A 23381-nucleotide genomic window follows, 5' to 3' on the forward strand; every position below is an offset into this window, starting at 1 on the left:
GGCTCGAAATGGGGGCAATTTTCCGAACACCTAGTGCGGTATGCAGCGTAATAATGTTACCACACAATCCACTTCAAAACCGGCAGCACCATGTAACACAAACAGAGAAAAAACAAAATTACGGTATCTTTAATGTCCAATTCTTGTCATCAAATCACAAGCCTCCGCAATGGTGGAGATCTCAACATGTAATCATTATCAACCGTTACAATTAATACTCCGGGCTATGTTGCCTCTTAACTCCATTCAAATGCTGTCAACGAGGGTATTAACTCCTCTGCTCAGTGTTTAACGGGTTCCCTCATAATGGCGATGCCTGCAATTGCCTGCATTGCAATCGTAGGGAAGAATGTACGGAGCTATCTCTATGCACTAAGTTGCCCTGCAAAGGTATTGGATGTATTAACTCGTTCAAAGGACAATCCGCTTCATATTTCGTTATTCCCACCTTTTCTCGAATCACGCCTGAAGTTCTCTTTTGTGGTCAATTCATGTCTCGATATTTTTGATATTCGACGGAAGCAGACTTCTGTCGATCAGGACCTAGGTCTGCTACAGGCTGTAGATGAGAGACTCGCTGCCTATGGGTGGCTCACAAACACGGGAGTGAAGTTCGTGATCCTCGTCGACATGGCAGGACGACGCATGGCAACCGATGCTGAGAAAGGCAGAGTCACCACAGTGTCGGGTATCAAGGATTCTGACTTGAAGCCTGTGAGTCTAATAACCTAGTTTTCCAATTCCCTTTATCATACTCATGTCTTTCACCAGGCTTTTCGAGCGCTACAGACTGCCTATATTCAACTTCTCCAGAACCCATTTTATACTCCTGATGAGCATACTCCTACAGCAAAGATGACATCCACAGGAGATAGTTCGGCACACATTACCAATCAGAGATTTATCGCAGAGGTTAAGCGAATCGGCGACCTTTGGGCTCCCGGCCTTGCTAAAATCTGAATTGGTTTTCATACCTTCAAAGATCGTGAAGACCAAAGGTTATTTTGAACAGAGTCAAGGACAAACTGTAGCATTGCTCCTTTTGGACCTTGTTGCTGGTAACTCTAATGATAATAGCGGATTTCGGGTAGGCTCCCTTGAATGAGGTGTATCTTCAGTTATTATGATCCTACCAAAATCCAATTAGGCAGGGGCAGCTTTGGAGGACGACATGGGTTAACTGCACGGCTGGAGCATGGGTCGCTGCAAGTGAATTTGTGTCCTATTTAATTCATAGCACCAAGAGGAACATGACAGTAAATGGAGTACATAAAGGGAGAAATGCTTTGTATGGTTTCTATATATAAATTAAAAGAACATTGAAAGGATGATATTGTTGATGTGATTTGAGACTGCATGCTTCAATGCACATGTGTCTGCAATATCCAGGAGGAGAGATGGTGAGAATGCAATGATAAATATCATTGTCTCTTTAATCCTCAGACTCATTAGCATAGCCTACAGAGTTATGTTTACACTGCCCCTGGAGAGAAGCAGCCATCACTTTTGTTGGTAGCAAGTTCAGATCACATATGGACACCAAGTAAAAGGAGGTAAATGCATTCCCTCATTCAAGTTCAATGTCTTTAAGAAAAGAGTCTTGTCCAAACACTGATACCGGGGAATATAAACTGTAAAATACAGAATAGTAGAGCAGGAACAGCTGACGTTTCAGCGTTCCGTCAAGCCTAATCAATAATAACTATGTGCTGCACAGAACGATGCCATGTCTCCAAGGCTTCTACGGTGCCAGAATAGTAGTAGCCTAGTAGGAACACCATTCAGCGTTGCATTTCCTCTTGCAATCTCTCCCACCACAACCAGACTAAGAAGCATGATGATAATTAAATGTGAAACACTCTCTGGAACAATAAAATGGGCTAGGTAAGATTAGGAACGTCCCCAGCGCCAGATAGATATATGAACGACAAATGGTGACCCCAAAAGTTATAGTCGAAAGGGAGTCGATTCTCTAGACGATATGGCTTCTGTCTTGGGGGGAGGAAAGATTCGCTTTTATGTAACCTAGCAAACACATTCATTGATATTCTATATTTTCAAGCTCAGTCTGTTCAAGCGCTCTCATGATATCTTCGACTTCTCTCGGATCGCAGATTGCCCAGACACCTCCGCCCTTAGCTGTGATTCTACCTACCTCCTTGCCAACCAGATTTCTGCCGACTTTGCCTGGACCAATCCCAACCCAGCGCTTCACCCCCTGCTCTTGATCCAGATACTTGATGCTGTCCCACCACCTCACGGTTTCGACGCATTGTCTCGACAGCAAGTCTTTAAGATCATCCTTTGACTTGAAAGGGCGGCCGGACACGTTGGATATACATGGCATTGCCGCTGGAAAGTTGATCGTGACTTGTTCAAGTGCGTTTCTCATATAACGTGCTGCAGGTGCCATGATGGGACTATGAAACGGACTCTCACTCTTCAGTCTCACCGCACGTGGATCATGACCACTAAATTGTCGGAGTTGCACAAGGAGCGTTTTGATTCTCTCAATACTGCCGCTTAGGACTATTTGGTTCTTAGAGTTGATATTTGCAATGAGAACTTGTTGGATAGGAGACACTTCGTAACTTGAATCGTCCTTGGAGCCGGTTGAGCCTGGTCCTAAAAATCCCTGTATAGTTGAGATTAACCCATTGAGGTGGTCAGGCTCGCAAATCAATGCTACCATTCCGTAGCTATCTCCGGATGTCTGGCAAGCATAACGGCTGCATTCAGCCATAATCTCGGCCCGACGCCTAACCATTGTCAGTGCCGAAGCAAAGTCAAGATAACCCCCTGCGACCAGAGCAGAATATTCGCCCAAACTGTGTCCAAGCGTGACATCAACACGTCGCTTCGTATCAAACCCGAATTCCTTTTCCAGCACGCGAAGGATCAAGATCGATGTTGCCATGATGGCGGGCTGAGAATTCTCTGTCTCGTTTAACCTTGAGTTCGGACCATCGGATATGATACGAGACAGAGGGAACCCTAAGATACTGTCCATTTCTTCCATAAACGGTCGAGCGGTTCTGGGGAAACACTCGATCCATGGCGTGGCCATACCAACACGATGGACTCCGTGTCCTGTGACATGTCTCAGCAAGTATCACTGATAGACAGCCATCGAAGGGGGTCCGACCAGGGAAGAAGAGGGCAGTGCGGAGGTGTCTCCGAGGCACTCGCGAAATCGACCATGCTTGGTGTGGTCTTAAGTTAGCAGGGTGAAAGCCACTGGCCCATTCAGCGAAAAGAGGCCGTCTCAACTGGACAAGTAATGGCAGCATCCTGATGATGAACATCGAATATTCTTGCAAGCAAAAAAGACTATCAGTCTAGTGCATGGCATGATGGCAGCAGTTGCGATCTCAAGTCTGCATAAATTGAGAAGGGGAGTTCCCTTTTACCAATCTGGGCACAAACTTATACTTCATACCCACCCACATAGAGGGATCACTGCTTAGAATGTGCTAAATAACCCGCACCAGTAACAACTGCTGTTGGCGATATCGCACAATGAAAGATCACGTGATTTGACCTACACTGAACAGTAGTTTGGAACTTATTCACTATAAACAAGCCTTACAGGTCTCGCTTCGCTCGACTGAGAAAATACTTGGTCTAATGGATTGCCTGGATTTTTACCCCGGGGCGTAACCATAGTAGGCATGATTTTTATAGATTATCTACTTTCCAGATGGGCTCCCTACCTATATTTATCCCTTACCATAGTTCTTGCTATATCCCTTTAAGTAATATTTGTCTCCCTTACTAAAAAATATATCCCTTCCTAATAGTGTAATACATTCCCTTTGCTAATTTATATATTTCTTGCTAATAGGGGCTTAGGAGATTTTATGAATTTTGGTATGGTATGCTTATGTATGCGTGGTATAATATAGTGATAATGTGGATAAAGAGAGACTTCTGCGATGTGTATTGATGGGATGGCTACAATATTTCCAATGTCTGAGGTCTATTAAATAAAAGACTGGAGATACACTGTAGCCATCCAGATGACTGATACCAGGGTGCAAGGACACATACCTAGAAAGTCCAATCAAAGGCACTGCTACAGCCCTGTTGTTAGAAGATGACATTGAGTGATTGAGAAGCTTGCAAGTCAGGTTGACTGTCAATTTAGTCCATCATGATTGGATGCGGGTGGTGTTATATTACAGTACGGGTATACAGGGCTGTATTATTATTATTATTCCGAAGTAGGCAAGGTCACTACAGAGAGTATTAGATAATACTCCGTACATTATCACCAAACCCGGCTAGACGTGTTGCCTGTCAACAAGGATTATTACAGACCAAAACAGGCTGGAGCCCAGTTTTCTCAAACTGATTTGCTTTGAAATTCCACCATTTCACTAAAGCCACATCAGTCGCGTATATGTGGCAGATGGGCATTTCTTCAATTCTTTAATATTTAAACACACAAAATGTTTGCTACAGATGTTGTAACCGTTCATTCAACCTCTTCGCTCCGAAACCCTCGAAGGCGTCAGAGAACGAGTTCAGATGACTCCGTCAAGCCTCCTAAAGCTAAGCGACAGAGATCAGCCCTAGGACAGGATACGTTTGATCCTCCGGTGGTCGCTGAGGTGGAAGATGGTGAACAGGTTTCTCAACCAGTTCAGCAATCAGCTGCAGTTCCTGAATCTGGAATCGCCCCAAATGGGGATGTATTCCAAAGACACCTTGCCCTCAGAGGGCCCAAGAAAGCCGAGAAGCCTGGTGACACTGTCGATGGGACTGTAGTCCTGGTAAGCCTCCCTGGCATTATTCTCGTCGACAGATACTAACCCCATTTCATTCTTTAGTCGCGAAATGACTATTATATTGTTTCTCAGTTGCCTGCATTGCCTGATCAATTTCTTGGGCCAAGTTTAGGTAGCAATCGGTTCTCTTTATATTATCTGAATTCCAAGTGAGTCTTTGCTAAGACTAGCTGTCCAGGTCCATTCAGAACCACCTTTGCTACCGACCAGGGATACGCACTAGTTCTGACTAGATCACATGCAATCATCTGGCCTTACGCGACACCATCCTCCGCATCTACCACCGATATTCTCTCGATCACAATTCCAGAATGCTGCAGAAACTCAACTGAAACGCCTTTGTTGGGGACCCTTGTATCAAATGCAACATCTGGTACACCTGGCTTGATGGTCTTGGCTCCTCATACTGGAAAAATAGTTTATTGGGAAACCGCGTCAAATGCTGCTGTTCTCGGCATGACAAGACAGAGACAGAATGGCCTGCAAGGCACCATTCCTGGCCTTCTATCCGGAGAACATGCCACCGATGTTATCAATACCGAACCTTCTGGTATCGTGGTAACCTTATCGTCTGGAAGGGTAGCACATGTCGCAGTAAGAGACCCTCAGGGAAAACCAACAGTGTCTGTCAGTTTTCTACGAAGTGCTCCGAGGTTAGGGCACACTGGATTACTTGATGGCATCAAAAGTGTCCTAGGTAGCTATTCTTGGAAAAGGGATGTGGCTGCTGCGAGAGCTGGAGAATCTTCACAACGAGGCCAACGTGATATAATCATCGCATCTTCCTCGGGGCTCTTCGAGATTTGGGACACGCACTGGAATAATGTGAATATGCTGCGCGTCCAAATAGATCTACGCCGTGATATCTGCGAGGCCCTTGGACAGGATCATTTTGGTGACAGCTGTGAGCATGATCTGAGGGTCTTGGATTTTGTCGTCGTCCCTGGAGAACAGAGCATCCTATCGCAGTCTGGACAAGCTGGATGTCAGGAGACATTTCTTTTTTGCCTGGTGCTGTTAACACAGGAAGCCAGCCTGAAAAGACTTGCTGTGGTTAAGGCTAGCTTATCGGGCAACAAAATACATATCGTTTCGACTCATGAAGTGGAAAACCCGAACTTTCCCCAGGATATCACAGCAAAGAAGCCGCGACTACACGTTCCAAAACCGTGGGATACGGCTTTTATTATCACGGGTCAAGTCATTATCCTCATATCATTAGCCAAGGTCTCAGAGTCTCCTTCAGCACAATTGTTAATGGATTCAAATCCGTTTCCGAGGCCTTTCCAGGACCGTCTGCAATTCCGAAACGAAGAGAAATACGAAATATTAGGGAGTGGTAGTGAAGATCAAAGCCTCGAACATAAGCACCCAGCTTGTCTGGTTATGGTACGAGGTTTTGGCCTGATCCGCATTGCCGCCTTGCCTCGCCAACACCCAGACAATGACTTCGAAGATGCTAGGGTGACCGCTAAACAGAAGCTTGAGCAAGCTATTTTCTACGGCACGATGTCGGATAACCCTCTCGACTTTGATAGTGAAGGTGGAATCATGTTTCCTCCTGAGGAGTTGGAAGAGGCCGCGCTGGACATTTGCAAAGAACTGCTCCAGTCGAATTCGAAATTTATTTCGAGTTCAGCTCTGTCACTTGACCAACATTTACGACTGCGGGCGAAGGCTGTAAATGATCTGGCGTGTCAATTGATCCGGCGCAGAATACCTCTTTCACGACGCGCCCGTTGGGAATTACTCTGGAGTGCTGAAAAACTTGCTGCTCACAGGGCTATGTGGAAAGTCGAGGAAGAGTTTAGAAGGAAACAAGAAGGGTCGCCGACATTTTTATCGCGCGTGCTCAGTCTAATGAATGAGAAGTTCAAGACTAAATTCCACCCAGTCAGTGAGGGGGAGAACGATCCTGTTCGACATTGGTTTATCAAGGACACGTATCGAATTGAGCATGCCATCCCATGGATCTTCAACGCCATTCGTGATTCGAAGGGAGGCACTCCTCGACTTGGAGCCCAATTCTCGGAACAGATTTTTCAGGCTAGTGAGCTCTCGCTTGCTATCCTCGAGACGGCCTTTCGATTCAGAGAAGACCAAGCAGCAGTCTATGGACTTGGGGAAGAACTATTGGAAGATGGTGTTCTGCTGTCCTCCTATGAGGGCCTTCCCGAGTTTTGGACCTCTCAAAATATGGTTTATGCTGAAACGGAACATCTGTTGGACCTGGAGCTTGATAGCTGCAGGTCTTGGTTGCAGCAGACGGTGTCCAGAATTGAAAATCCAGATCCGCTAATTCTTAACCATATCGCACGGAACAGCTTTCGCCGGCTTCGAGTTTTTGGGAAGATGCACCGGGAACGAGTTCACTGGTTGTCGGTACAAGATGAACCAAAACTGGTAGACGAGAGGCTTTCCATTGAAGAATCACATAAAAAACAGCGAAAGTGGCAACTTTTTAAAATGGCTGGGATCGGTCAGTTGCAGGGAGCAATTTCTTTGGCTGAAGAATTTCGCGACATGGATGCGTTGGTTGAGCTTATGGTTGAACTGCAGGATCAAATAAAGGACCAGAAGGTTTTGCATAATACGTCACCGGGAGGTCCTACAGGTGTCATTGACGACATAAACGCCTTTGGACAAAGGATAGCAGGTTACTTTGAGAAGTTTGGTGAACCTTGGGCAGATGCATTTTTCTCACGACAAGTAATCGTCGGGCAGCCCGGAATGCTATTGTCGATGAGGGAGTATCAACCTCACCTCACTCGATTCCTAAGAAAGTTTCCATCCTATGCACGGTTAGCCTGGATCAACGAGGTCATCGGAGAAGATGACTACCAAACAGCGTCGCAAGCTCTGCAACATCTCGCGCTAGAGCAAGAATCTAATTTGTGGGATAAGCGTGTTGAGATTTCCCTCGCAAAGCTTACGAGACTAGCGGCTTGGGAAAAGAATGGCCGTCCTGAGAACACAAATGGGCAGGATGAGATACGCAGGCTCGACGATTTGGCTGAAATAGGCGGCATTCAGGAATTAGTATATGAACACATCTTGCCTGCCTTGCATGGTGCCATTGATCAAAAGGCCGAGCTTGAGCTGGCCATGGATCATTTTGGAAAGCACATTGTCGCCAATCGCCCCGCACTACGTGAACTTCTTGAGGATGCTCTGGCAAAATTAATTGACAGACAAGCGCTTGGGGTCGACCAGCTTATCGACTTACTTACATTGATGGACCCAATCCATTTCTTGGAGGGCGAGGAAAGTAGTCTTCTTGGACGCGAATTTCACTTGGCTCTCCGCGTTCTTCGCCTCAGCGGCTATGCTGATACAGATCCAACTTATCATGACATGTTGCAGAAAATGATTTGGAGGAGATGCATGATTCGAGATAATTGGGAAGCCATTGGGAAAACTGAGCTGAGGCTAGATGCTGAAGTGGAGTCGTACGTACGTGATACTGCTCTGTTTCGGACTTTAACGGAATGTACTGCAGAAGGTAATGATCCACCAGCACAAGTACAGAATTGGGGTACTGATGATATCACAGAATTCCTTGAAGGGGGCGCCCATACGCCTCTATACATCCGGTATAGACCTTCGCAGATTCTCGGCTGTTGTTCCGACAATGTTTTGCGAGCACGGTTCCGTCCAGAGCAATGGCCACATGTGCTACGTGATCTCAATCTGGAGGATGAAATCTTACGGCGTTATGTGGAAAAGGGAAAACTTGAGGTTTGGTTTAAAGATCTTCTAGCTTTTGCTTCCAGTGATACTCCTGAAGATGGGAATGTTGGTGTGCAAGGGAACCTGGAGACAAGGGAAACTCCAGCAATCAAAGCGCGATTAAACTGGGTTTAAACTGCATGGCCATTAGCCTGTTTGCATTTCTGTGGATATGATTTATTAATGCAGCATACAGAGGAGTGCATCATAAGTCACAATGTATGCTAAATTCTATTTGGACTAGTGTGTATTATATTTGAATTGCACCTATTATAACCCACTAACTAGTAGAATTCCATTATTTTATTAATTAGCTAATATTATTACTAATCATCTAACTACTATTCAGAAGGGTTTAGCTTCCAGTAATAGTCAGGTAGTTAATATTATTATAAATTATAGAAATATATTTTATCTCTAAATAAGTATAACCTAGACTATTTGGACTTTAGATTATTTAAATTATTTAGATTACAAGGCTTATAAGTGTTATGCACAGGTCTGACAAAGTCATTGTTGGTTCCTGGATTGGTCATTTTGAAGGATTAAGATGCCTGACTAGCAATAAGGGTTGGTACTATATGCTGACTATAATATAGACTTATAGTAGACTAAGTATCCTAAAGGTAAATAATAAGTAGCAAGGGCCTCTCCCTTTAGGTTAAAGAGTAATAAGAATAACTAAGTTAGAGGCATGCCTACTAAAACTATATAAAGTATATTAATAATAATTCATAATCTTACTAACCCTCTAAATAATCAATAAAATATAAAATTAATATTAAATATAATTAAGAGAAAGACTAGATATAAAAATAAGAGTATCTATCCTTTTATAATTTCCTTAATTATTAATATCCTCTTTATCTATATTATTATCCCTTATAGATAATCTCTTAATTAATTTTATCCTTTCTTTTGTCCTTATTATTATCCCTCTTAGTTAATATCTTAACTAATATTATAAATAATATTATATAACTTCTATTATAGCCTTACTTTCCACCTTATAAGGTATTATATCTTATTATAATGTAATTCCCGGCCGCTCCGGACACCCACCCGCACCCACGAATTCTATACAGAATCTATCGATCTCAATGCGCCACCATGCCACCAAAAATGCGTCAAAAATCAAAGAATTTGGTGCAGTAGGAAGGCAAATCCTATTGGCTATTTCTGCTATAAAAAATTGCAAGAAACTGCTAATTATTTATATAGTAGCATATTTATATAGTATTCCTTATTCTACTTTATATGAGTGACTGCAGCATAATTTTACAGACTGAGAGATATCTAACTGGTCATAAATTAATAATTACGAAGGAGGAGATGCTTCTATAATAGATATTATCTTAGGATAGGTATAGAATGCCTCCTTAGCCAGCTGCTATATAAGAAGATATGGCTAATATTTTACTTTCTGAGTGCAGTCTGGCAGATGCTTAACTCTATATTAGAAAGAACTAGATGTCTACCTTTATTAACTGCCATAAGGAGCTTAAAACATGATATTTATAATAATATAACTATTAGTATATTAAATATAAGGATCTAAAGGTTATTAATAAATGGTTTGACCATATATAAAATACTATTTAATAATATGGAATCCTTATTAAGGATATCTATAATTTTAATGAGATAGGCTTTACAATAGGCTTAATTATTACTATAAAAGTAGTTACTAGAGTAAAGATATATAATATATAGTTATCTACCTTTTTATAGCTTAGGAATAAGGAATAGGCAATAGTTGTTAAAGTAGTTAATTTAATAAGATAGGTATTACTATTATATATTATTTTTAAAAGGAAGACTCTTCTTTAGGCCTAGTATAAGATAGGCTTACTATATAATTAAAGAATTAATAAAAGTCCTAATAAATAGATTATAAATAAGATTAATATATTATAGCTTTAAAATTACTTTATCCTATATACAAATACTTAGATAAAGGGTAAATATTAACTCTTAGTCTTTAATAGGTATAGTAGCTATTTAATACCTTAATTTAATTATATCTATATCTAGAATAATATTATACTAATTTATATACCTCCTTATTTATTTATTCTCTTATAGCCTCTTAATATTAGCTATTTTATAGTTCTAAAGTACAGTACTAGGTCAAAAGTTTCCGCCCACCCCACCAAAAAAGTCGCGCAATATGTCTCTCCCTATCTATACTTACCTTCTTCAAAAACCCCCCATATGCTGCTATGAACCCCCTTATGCAAGATCTCTATTAATAGAGTTCCAAATTCAGAGCTAAGTCCTTATATAAGGGCAAAAATCATTGGTCAACATAAGGTAGGCTAAAGTTCATACTAAATTACTAAGGATTATAATCTGCCATAGTAAATAGTTTGATATACTATATCAAAAGATGCATCTCATATAGAAGGAAAAAGCCTACTATAATCTGGCTGGCCTAAAAGACCTCAGAAAGAGATTAATAGGCTATTCTTTGCTATATTCATTAAAATCCCAAGGCTATTTATGCTGAGATGGTGCAAGATCTTTAGATTAATATCTTATAATTAACCTTTTACTAAATCCTTTAAGACTATGATATAAAAAACTAGTTAGTAAAAAAGCAACCCTTTTTATCTAAAGAAAATACTAAGAAATAACTAGAATAGGCTTTAGAGTATAAAGATTAGACTATTAACTAATAGAAAACCATAATCTAGTCTAATAAGTATTCTATTTAATATAGATTAGGAAAACATTAAGAATAGGTCTTTTATATACCTAAGGAAAAGTAGGATTATAATAAAATTAAAATATATCATAAAGGCAAAGATATCTCTATAATGATATAGGGTATGATCTAGGGTTCTAGCTAATCAGATATTAATAGGGTGCCATATGATTCTAATAATACTTATAGTAGTATTATATCAGCTTCTTATCTCTTAATGCTTAAACAAAACCTCCTTTCTATATGGGAACCAGGCTTAGTTTTTATATAAGACAATGCTCTTATTTATAAAGGAGCAATTATACTTAAATAGCTTTAAGAAATAGGCATAATAATTATAGAATGGCTACTATATAGTCCTGATCTTAACCCTATTAAATACCTTTAGTTTTAGATTAAAGAATGGTTATATGAATACCATCTGGAGCTCTTGGATCTACCTTAGAATAATAAAGAAGTTAAAAAAGCTTTATTTTAAGCAATTAGTAAGGCATAGGAGGTATTAGAGGATGGTTTAGTTAAGCAATTAATAAGTAATATGCCTAGGCATATTGCAGCTGTTATTGCAGCTAAAGGATGGCAAACTAAATACTAAAATTAATTTTTTATTACTGATTACTATATAAAAGCTATGCCATTTCACTAGATATGTGCAGTAAGAATAGTAGAGAAATATATATATTCTTGCTAGTCAGGCATTTTTTTGATTTTAAGGGGGTGGACGGAAACTTTTGACACGGGACTGTAAGTATATAGTTACTTTATAGAAATTAATATAATATTTAGAATTAATTATATTAATAAACTAGATTTCCTTAAAGTATACCTAAAAGCTTATATAGAAGCCTTTAAATCAAAAAATATTAAAAACAGCTTTATAGTAACTAGATTAATACTATTTTAACTAGATTAGGTCCTTTTATAGCTTAATACATAGCTTAAGACCCTTATACTACTTAAGAGCTATACTAGTACTATATTAACTAATTAAGTACCAGAGATGCCTTATAATATTATTGAATTATAGTATTAAATAGCTATAATTAAGGCCTTATTTAAGCAGCATATATAGAGCCCTTTAAGCCCTATAAATATAGCTTTAAACCAGCTTATTAAAGGCTGTCAGTTAGCCATGAATTGTAATTCTTATAAAGGAAAATCATGATATATGGGCTACTAATAAGAAGCAGACGTAGAAATATAAAAAATTAACTAATCAGATATCTCATAAAGGGGGTCTTTTAATTCAGGAAGCACAGGCTCTTATTTAGAGTCCAATTTCAGGTAAAAATCAGGTACCAGAGGGTATAGCCACTCCAGCTATAGAGGCAGCTTCTGCACCTCATATATGCATGCCACTGAAATGTACTAACTGCAGCACTATTGGGCATATATGGACTTGATGCCTGAATTGCTCTAATCCATGATTTTTGTATATAATTGGCATTTTGGGTGGATAATATAGCTTCAAATCCTATATAGTATTCGCAGGCGCGGGTAGGTGTCCAGATAAACCGGGTATCCGACTTAGCCGGGAAATACGTTAATCTATAATATTACTTTCTCCTGGATTTTTATCTTAAAAGTACTTAATCCTATTAGTCTTCCTTTCTTAAGGTATTAAATCTTTTTTATAAGTATCTTCTATGCCTTATAATTATTAAAAAAAAGTATAAATATTAAGCTAATAAGATTAAACTTTTTAGCTTTTTAATTAATCCTCTTTATTATTATTATTTTTATAAAGGTTCTATTTATATTTTAGATTAAAAAATTATAAATATACCCTTTATACATTATAATTAAATTTATAATAAATAGTTTTTAAAAATAATAATAAAATAAATTTAAAAAAAGTATATATTGAAATTTCCAAAAAACTCTTATTAGCCTATTCTTCATTTACTAAGTTGTTAATTAAAGTCTAAACTTATTTACTAATTTAGTTACTAAAATTATATTTAGAAAAATAATAAAGGTTATTTAAAGAGTATAATATAAAATATTAGTTTATAAATAAAAATTATAGATAAATTAGATAAAGATCTTTTTAATATTCTACCTAATTCTTTAATTAAAACGCTTAAAATCTTAATATTAGACTAAGAATCTTAAATATTATAGTAAGTTAATTAATTTATTATCTTATTTATAGATTTTTTTTAAGAATTTTATTAGTCTTAATAAAAGTATTAAACTCTTATATTATAATAATTTATTAAATTCTTAACTAATTCCTAAATATTTCCTAAAAGTATTATATCTTTTTTATTTAATAAAATAAAAGTTTATTTATTAACTCTTTTTATATCTAGAATCTTTTTAACCTTACATTTTTCTTTAATTATTTTATTAAGTTTAATATATTTAAGTATTTTAGTATTAATAAATACTAGTTGTAGTAATTATAAAAATTAAATCTTGATATTTTTTAATAATTTAAATTAATAAGCTATTAATCTAAGTTTCTCTTAAATAATAAATAATCCTAATTAAATATAGTTAAGTTTTATACTTAATCTCTTAATTTTAATATTTCTATATAATAAACTTTCTCCCTTTTTAACATGTTTAGTCCCTTAGATTATTTCTTATTATAATAATACTATCCTAAGGTTTATAAATTTAATATCTTATTATATCTAATAATAGAGTTATTATAAATTTACTATTAATTCTTTTCTTATTAGTACCTTTTTATACTTATTAATTATAAATAAAATCCATAATTTATATAAAAAGGTATTTCCTTAGTTATTATATTAATAGCATTATTATATATAAATTAAGTAATTAGTAAAATCTTAACCTAATTATCCTATTTACAGTTTAGATAATATTAAAGATATTATTTAATTTATTTAGTTTAACCATTTATTTATATAGTACTGAATCTAAGTTTAATACTTAATAAGTCCAAACTTTTAATATAAATAGTTTATCTTAGTCTATACTTATTTTAATATTATATGATTTATAATAATAGTTTGTATGATAATTATTACTAATTATATTACTTTATATCCTTAATAAGTAGTATTAGATAAGTATATTTAGTTAGTTAATCTATAATAATAAGTATTATATCATATTTTAGACCTATTACTAGATCCTCTAATTCTAGTAATTTAGTAAATTAAAATATATAGTAATCTATTCTTATAGGTAAATAAGTATTTCTAGAGATTATAGCTTTCTATGTAGCTAATATCTTATTAATTAGTTTTACTAATATTATACTCCTTAATATATTATTTAACCATTTATTATATATTTAAAAGTAATAGTTCCTTAGTATTTAATTCTATTATTTTCTTAGTTCTAATATATCTATATATTAGTAGATTATAATATTTTAAATTACTTTATCTTTGTAATTTATAATATATAGATAAGATTATATAGGTAAATAATTTTATTCTTATCCTTAGTTAAATTTTTATTATCTAGTTTTCAAGTATTTATTAGATTGTTATATCTTATTATATTTCTTAAGTTTTTTAAATAATATTTCTTTAATCTTAATTATAGCTATAAGAATAATAACTTAATAATTATATATTATAATTTTATCTAGGAGTTATTATAAAAGTATTAATTCTAGTTTTTAAACTCACTTTATGATATAATTGTCTACTAAGTATATTAGCTTATTTATTTTCTTTTCCTTTATAGTATTTAATAATGAAATCATAGTTTATAAGTATTTTTAACTATCTTGTTTATCTTCTTATTAATACTTTAGTTATTATAAAATAGGCAAGTTCTTATAATCTGTGATTAATTATTTATTTTGCTTTTCTTAGGTAGACTCTCTATATTCAAAACGCTAATATTATTACTGATAATTCCTTATTATAGATTTTATAATTAAGTTCTACTAGAATCATCTTATAAATAAAATATAATAAGTTATGGTTTTCTATGTAGTCTAGGTTTATTATTCTTACTCTTATAATAAAATCTAATATATTAGTTTTAACTATTATTAATAAATCTAGGCTATGCTATATTAAAATTAATAGTAATTTATCTTTTTACTCAAAAAGCTTATTATTATTTTTTTATTAATATTCATTTCTTTTTCTAAGCAAGTTAAATAATAGTTTTATAACTTTAATATATCCTTTAATACGTTATTAATAATAATTAATTAATCTAATAATTATAACTTAAGATTTTTAATATTAGTTATTCCTTAATTATTTAAACCTTATTTTTTATTAATCTAGATTCCTTTTATTATAATTTACTATCCTAGTCTATTTTTAGATATAAAAATTTATATTTTATATTTTATTTTTTTACAGTTTTTCTGATGATTAATTATATATAATATATTAATACTTTTAGTATTTTTAAAAATACTACGATATTATCTAAATATATTATAATAAAGCCAAATAAGTATCTAGATAATATTAAATTAATATATTATTAGAATATTGCTAGTATATTAGTAAGCCTAAAATAAAAGGTATAATTATTTAAAATATCTAAATTTTATTTAAAAGGCTATTTTCTATTCTACTTTCTTTGATCTAAAGTCTATTATATGTCTATAATATCAAATTTTATAAACTATTTGGCTTATATCTTAAATTTCTATAATTAATAATAATAAATATTAATATTTAATTATTAATGTCTCTCATTAATAAATCAATTTATAGACTAGTTCCTTCCCTTTTATAAAAGGTACCTCATAATTATATAGTATATATTCGGAAAGTTATTAATTAATATTAGGATTAAATAATTCCATTCTCTTAATATCTATAATTTATTTAGTATTGTTTATAGTAATATTTTCTAGTTAATCCTTTTAATTAAGGGCATTTTTAGGGAACTATAGTATATCTTAAAGGTTTTGTTTAAAAATCCCTTAAGGTCTTAAATTTTATACTTTTAATCCTTATTACTATTTTTATTAAAGGCTTTTAAGTTCTACTCTATTTCCTATAGACCTCAGACCTTAAGTCATCCCTTCTAACTTAATATCTAGTATTTAAGCTCTCTACTTAGGTATTTCTAGTTTCTTTATAATTTTATACTATGCTGCTTCTGATTTATAAGTTTTAGTACTTTCTGGTTCTTTATCTGGCTAATTAATTTATCCTTAGCTTTTTAATATATTATTATAATTATTATTTTTATATATTATACTAAGCTATTATTTTATTCTAATATATCCTATATCCCTTTATAATAACTCTTATTTCTGATTATTTTAATATTTTTTTTAAAAAATACCTGTTTTCCATGTTTAAAAATATAATTTTTTTTCTTATTGTTTTTCTTAAGTTTCTAATAATTAATAATATCTAATTTTATTGTTCTTAGTTTATAAAGGTTATTAACCCTTAGTCTTAATTATATATATTATCTTTTATTTAATAATTTTTATTTAAAAATTCTATTAATACTTAGTTATTATATCTCTATTTAAGTCTAGTATTACTTATAGTTAAGTATTAATTCTAATTATAGTTTTAATTATGTAATTTAAGGTATTTAGTTAAGTCTATCTAAGCTAATTTATCCTTAATATCTTCTTTTGAGTCTATGAAAGATTATAATATATACTTCTTTATCCTCATCTAGCTAGGTATAAGATATTAAAATTCAGAAAAATTCAGAAATATAAGTTAGATCTAGTTTGTTAAAGTTATTAGAGGTTTCTTTTTATTATTTATTTCTTCTTGTTAATATCTCTAAAAGTTTATTTATATTTCTTTAGAAATCAATAATTTAAGATTATATTATTATTACATAATTATAATCCTTCTAGATTATTATTATATAGTATAGGTTTAAACTAATTAAAAACAGGCCTTAAAAATATATTATAATAAAGATAATCTTTATGCCTTTATAAAACTATTTAGGTTAAAAAGCCTTTAAAGCTTAGATTAAGTCTTATTAAAATATTCTAGTTTTAAAAGCTTAACTAACCTATTTATTTCTAGATTAGTAATATATTCTTATAGTTAACTTACTAATAAGTTTAGGCCAAGCTTATAAAATATTATTACTTAATAATATAATAGATATAGTAATTAATTGTACTTAATCCTTTTATAATTAGGGTTAAGATAGTATTAATTTATTATATATAGATCTAATAAAGTTATTATCAGTTCTTAAATTAGTTGTTTTAAAGGATTAAAATACCTAACTAGTAATAAGGGTTAGTACTATATATTAAATAATATAGATTTATAATAGACTAATTATTTAAAGGTAAATAATAAGTAATAAAGGCCTCTTAGAGAGGTTAGAGTAATAAGAATGACTAAGTTAGAGATATACTTATTAAAGCTATATAAAATATATGAATAATAATTTATAATCTTACAAATCCTCTAAATAATTAATAAAATGTAATATTAATATTAAATATAATTAAGAGAAAAAAACAAAAAATATTTATCTTTTATAATTTCCTTAATTATTAATATTCTTTTCATCTATATTATTATCCCTTATATATAATCTTTTAATTAATTTTATCCTTTATCCTTATTATTATCCTCTTGATTAATATCTTAGTTAATATTATAGATAATATTATATAATTTCTATAGCCTTGCTTTCTGCCTTATGTCGTATTATGTCTTATCATACATTGCTGTGTTGGACAAACCTCCATTCTGTTGGTCCATAACAATAAGGAAATTAAGGACTGTCTATAAAATAGCCCTTAAATAATATTTTTTAAATTAATAAAGTTTAAAAAAGAGGCTCTATAAGATATTAATATAGAATATAGATAAATAATTATCTAAAAGATTTACAGAATAAAATAATATAATAAAAAGCTAACAAAATAATATAATATAGCTATAGGAAGACTATTATAAGTATATACTTAAGTAATTTTTTATAATATAAAGGTAGTAAGAATTAAATTAGTTTATAATTAGTTAACTATAGCTTAGATATATTTATATTAAGAATTTTAATGAGATATCCTAGCTCCTATATATATAATTATTAAGTTTTTTTTAGATAAAAGTTTTAAAATAAACATTTAGATGAATATAATACAAGATTATTTTTTAACTATCTTAATTGTAATAACCTTTTATTTACCTTAAATAATTTTATTCCTAGTTAATAAAATTATAATAATTATCCTTTTTAGTAATTAATATATTTATAGAGAACTCTACTTAACCTAATATTTAATATTAACAATAGAATATATTAATATAATTATATATTTTAGCTTAGTCAACCTTACTTATTATAATTATCTTCTTAATTCTAGCTATTACTTATAAATAATTTTTAGCCTTCTTAGGTATTTAATTAAAATCCTTAATTATAATAATTATCATAGGCTGGCACCTATAGGTAAGGCTTGGGCTGAAGCCCTTGCAAGCAGCTTTGCTGAACCTCTGTCAACCTTTGCTAATTATTAGATCATTGCTAGGCTACTATAGCTATTTGACTGGCTACTAGGTGTAAGTAAGAGCTTATATTAACTTTATACTATTAATCTAAACCCTTGTTTTTTCTCATTTTTTCTCCCTTATTAAGATATTCTATAGGCTAGGCAAGTCTAGTTATTAAATAGTAATATAGAGTTAATAGGCCTATTATATTATATCTTAATCTCACCTATAGATCCTATAAGTCTAGCTATCATTAGTTAAACTAATAGAATAATTATGTTAAAGACTTATTAAAGCTATAACTATAGCTATATAAGCTATACTAATTAAACTAAATAATTAAATATTGTACAAATTATACTGAATTTAAAGCTACTAAAAAAACTATTATAGTACAAGACCCCCTATATTACTTAATTAACACCTACAATAAAGCTAAATATTAAGAGATTAAAACTGAGACTTCTTAATATTAAAAAGTTTAATAAAGACCTCTCTTTATATTAATAGTTTAAAGTTATAAAGCTAGAGATTAATAAAGATACTATTAGGGATAAGAAGATATAGGTATAGTATATCTTTTTATTTTTTTAAAAAGGGTTATTATTTATATTACTTCATAAGTACATATTCCTAAGACAATAAGAAGTTTATAAAGATTTTTTATAAATACAAAATACCTTTTAAAGATTAGTTAAGATAGAAAAAAATAATTATCTATCTTAATATCTTATATTAGAGTAATTATACCTTTAATAAATTCCTATCTAAATTAGATTATTTATTACTTAAAGCTAAGGGTTATACCTAAGCTAATAATATAAAGAAAGGCTACCTTAATATTATTATTAATTAAAGCCTTTAGTCTACCCTAATTACTATAAAAAAAGAAAGATATATATAATAAATATTATTCTAGACAAAATATATAATTAAATGCTTAAAAATAAATATTTATTTTTATTAAAGGTATGTATTAATTAAATATTACTTCTATTACTCCTATAGTCCTAAATACTTAAATAAGTAGCCTTAATACTATAAATTAACAACTTATAACTTCTACAGTTAAAAAATCCCTTATAAAAAATCCTTATAAGCTAGATACTTATAGACTAGCCTTTAGCCTATAAAACTAAATAAGTTCTTAAAAATAGATAAAATAATATAAATAAAAGGGTTACTACCTTTATATAAGTTATGTAGCTATTTAAAAACTAATACCTATATTATATTATATACCCATTATTAAATAGTATACCTAAGCTATAAATTATTATTACTAAAGTTAATACTAATAAATTAGAAGATAAGGAATTTATAAAAAGGAAGATTTAAAAAAATAACCCTATTAGAAGTTATTATTAAGGGAGATAAGCTAGGTTTATAAAAGGATAGAAAAGGTTTAAGAAAAAGAAGAAAATTGATAACTTATTATTTATAATATTAGCTTGGATAAAGTATATTATACTAATATTAATTAATACTAGATATATTACTTAGTCTTATCTTAAAATATTTATTTAGAAATATTAGTGTATATTTAACTATATCTATTATATGGGTATAATAACCTAAATGGTATATATATTTAAGAAATAATAAATTATTACTATATATTAAAAGGAATTACTAGCTATATATATCTTTATATTACCTTAAAGGTTAATAATTATAATATAATATTAAGGCTATTATATAAGACTAATATATAATTATAAAGCTAGACTACTTAAGCCTATACTTTTAATAGATATTTAAAGTGAAAAGTATTATAAATATCTAGATCTTTAATTAGCCTAGATTTTTATTATAAGGTTTAATATAAAGGATTAAAAAGGAAAAGGATAATAGAATTAAAGTCCTTATTGTTAGTCTTTAAGATATTAAAAAGGTATTAAAGATAAAAGGTTTATATAAACCTATAGATTAAATTACTTAAATATTACTATTAGTTTCTTAATATTTTTAAGAAAGCTAATATATTTTTATTAGTATATAGATTAAGGATTAACTATAAAAAAGATAAAAAAGGAAACCTACTTAAACTACCTTAAAGCGCCTTTTATAATATATTAAGGCCTACCTCGAAGTCTTCTATACCTTTAAGTAAGATAATTAGGTATAGCTCTACCTAGTAATAATTAATATTAGCCTTAAATAATTATAATGTAGCTATAACTAATATAAGCCTATTGTTCTTAGATTGTAAATATTATATAATTATTACTTATTAGAAACCCCTTATAAGAATATTAATCTATAAAACCTTATTACCTAATAAGCTAAAGCTATAGTTACAAAGCTATAGAGTATTAGACTTTATTTATACCTCTATAGCTTTATATAATAAGTATAACAGGTTATTATAAATTAATATTATAACCCTATACTATAGTATTATATTAATAATAAAGTATAGCTCTCCTTATATAAGGTTTGGACCAAATAAGCCTTGAAAGAGCTAGATATTTAGAATATTAAATATATAGTCCTTAAAAGGGTCAGATCTTATACCTACTTTCTAGATATATTATTAAGTATCTATAATATTTTTATATTTAGTTATTTTACCTTACTACCTTAAACCTTTTATTAAATTAATATTAAACTAATTATTAGCTATTAAGCTAGCTAATTAATAATAAATTAAAGTATAAAATTAAGGAGATCCTTTAAGAGGGTTATTATAATTACTACTATAGATTTATTATTAAGTAAATAGGCTATTAGCCTATATAAAAGCCTATAAGCTTCTTTAAAAAATTATTACCCTTAATTATTAGGAGGTTATTAAGCTAAAGCTATATATATATTATAGCTATCTTATGGCTAAAGGAGGGGGATATTATTATAGGCTAGTACTTATAGGTAAAGCTTAGGCTAAAGCCTTTATACAAATAGTTTATTAAACCTTTAGGCTGCTATAGCTATCTAACTAGCTACTAGGGAGCTTATATTAACTTTAAACTATTGACCTAAACCCTCCTCCCAGAGAAATACCAGAAGCTTCAAAATATAGCTTTAAGGAAGATTTTATGGGCTTTAAATCTGCACCTATTAGAGCCATGGAGATAGAGGCCTCTATACCTCCCCTAAGGGTTAGGCTTAATAGAATATGCAGGAACTATACCCTTAGAACTGCATATTTTAATAAAAGCTATACTATTAGGTTTAGACCACCTGATTCTTTCTTTCTAAATTAAGGAACTAGCCATATTGATAAGTCTAAGTTCCTAGACTAGAATAAGAAAGAAGATAGACCTAATTAGAACCTTATTAGCCAATCAGATGATTCAGACCCTGATTCTGACTCTGAATATAGACCTCGGGTTAGGAGAAAGTTCCTTAATCAGCTCTATAGGCTCCTATCTATGCTCTTATTTAGGATATAGGATGGGGTCTTTGAGAAAACTAATCCTATAAGGCATCTATGGCATAATACCCTAAATAAAATCATAATATCTCTATTTCTAATAAGCCTAAGGAAGAAGTAGCAATAGAGCATAAAAGGCTTGTTTCTTTATAGGCTTAACTATGTGACCATATAGATAATCTAATTATTATCTATTTAGATAGGTTATGGTTAGAAAAGGGCTATAATAGAGCTGGCATCTTTATTATTAATAGGGGCTTTACCTATTAAGAGTGCCAAGCCTGGAATCTAGGATTAGAATGTAAGGTCTATGATACTAAGCTCTTTGCTATTGAAAAAGCTCTATATCATGCTTATAAAAGGTCTCAGCTTTATACCCTAGATATATGGGTCTTCTCTAATAGTTAGGCAGCCTTATGAGTACTTAAAACTATTCCTTAATAAGACTAGCCATATATGACAGAATATATAAACTGGCTTAAAAGATCAGAGAAAAAGGTATTCAGATTCACCTATATTGGGTCTCTGGTCATATAGGTATATATAGGAATAAAAAAGCAGATAAAGGTACTAAATATAGTACAGAATGGTTTGAGCTTGAACCTAGGGCTCCCCTCTCTATTAGCTTCCTAAAAGGGAAGGTAAAAGAGAAGGCCTTAGAGGAATGGAATAAGATATAGCAAAATGCTGAATAAGGCAGTTATTATCAGCAATTTAATATGAAGCTAGCATAGAAGCCTAATATATATAGGCTTCCTAGGCTCATATAGTTAACTATTACTCAGTTGAAACTAGGTCATAGCTACTTTAGGTCATACCTAATTAGGCTACCTACTTATAATACTGAAAATTATAATAGATGCCAATTAGACCAGAGACAAATACTATATTATCTACTATTTCAATGCCCAGCTTATAGAAATATCAGAAATCAGACCATTAATAGGCTAGAAAAAAGGGATCATAATATGAATCACTTTTTTTCAAAATCAGGCTATAAAGAACTAGTAGACTTTATTAAATAGTCAAAAATAGCTACTAGAAAATAGCATCTTGAACCCCCCTAGGGCTAGGGTTATAAAAAACCTATAAAAACTAGGTTAGAGTTAGGTTCTACCTAACCCTAACCTAAAATTAGCTAAAAATTAGGGTTATAATTATCAAAAACCTCAAAAAGTGGCTTAATAACTAGCTAGGCTGCTTAGGGCTATGTTATATACCCTAAGAGCCCTTAGTTAGGTTAATTACTAAGCTAGAAAATAACTTTGGTCTTGACATTCAGAACCTCCTTACTCTATATTGCTTACTAAGCAGGAGTCAACTAGGCCTAACTAAGTAGGCTAGTGACCCTACTTACTAAGTTAAAAACATGAATATCT

At 31.6% G+C, this 23381-nt stretch overlaps 3 protein-coding genes across 3 annotated transcripts; 2 read left to right on the forward strand and 1 right to left on the reverse strand.

Annotated features, from left to right (window-relative positions):
• Positions 1–306: 306 nt before the first annotated feature.
• VTN77DRAFT_6083 (uncharacterized protein) lies at positions 307–960 on the forward strand (the record flags this gene model as incomplete). The annotated part of the gene is made up of 3 exons (XM_069422322.1): positions 307–351; positions 418–714; positions 772–960. 3 exons carry the CDS (start codon positions 307–309, stop codon positions 958–960), a joined length of 531 nt encoding a protein of 176 aa, XP_069276485.1.
• Positions 961–2038: 1078 nt separating this feature from the next.
• VTN77DRAFT_6084 (uncharacterized protein) lies at positions 2039–3305 on the reverse strand (the record flags this gene model as incomplete). Its single annotated transcript, XM_069422323.1, has 2 exons — positions 2039–3090; positions 3146–3305. The coding sequence occupies 2 exons, from the start codon at positions 3303–3305 to the stop codon at positions 2039–2041; spliced, it is 1212 nt and encodes a 403-aa protein (XP_069276486.1).
• A 1146-nt stretch (positions 3306–4451) lies between these two features.
• On the forward strand, positions 4452–8654 carry VTN77DRAFT_6085 (uncharacterized protein; the record flags this gene model as incomplete). The annotated part of the gene is made up of 4 exons (XM_069422324.1): positions 4452–4775; positions 4833–4902; positions 4969–8292; positions 8344–8654. 4 exons carry the CDS (start codon positions 4452–4454, stop codon positions 8652–8654), a joined length of 4029 nt encoding a protein of 1342 aa, XP_069276487.1.
• Positions 8655–23381: the final 14727 nt, after the last annotated feature.

Source organism: Rasamsonia byssochlamydoides, assembly GCF_041956645.1.
Source record: "Rasamsonia byssochlamydoides strain NRRL 3658 unplaced genomic scaffold VTN77scaffold_45, whole genome shotgun sequence".
NCBI classification, from domain to species: domain Eukaryota; kingdom Fungi; phylum Ascomycota; class Eurotiomycetes; order Eurotiales; family Trichocomaceae; genus Rasamsonia; species Rasamsonia byssochlamydoides.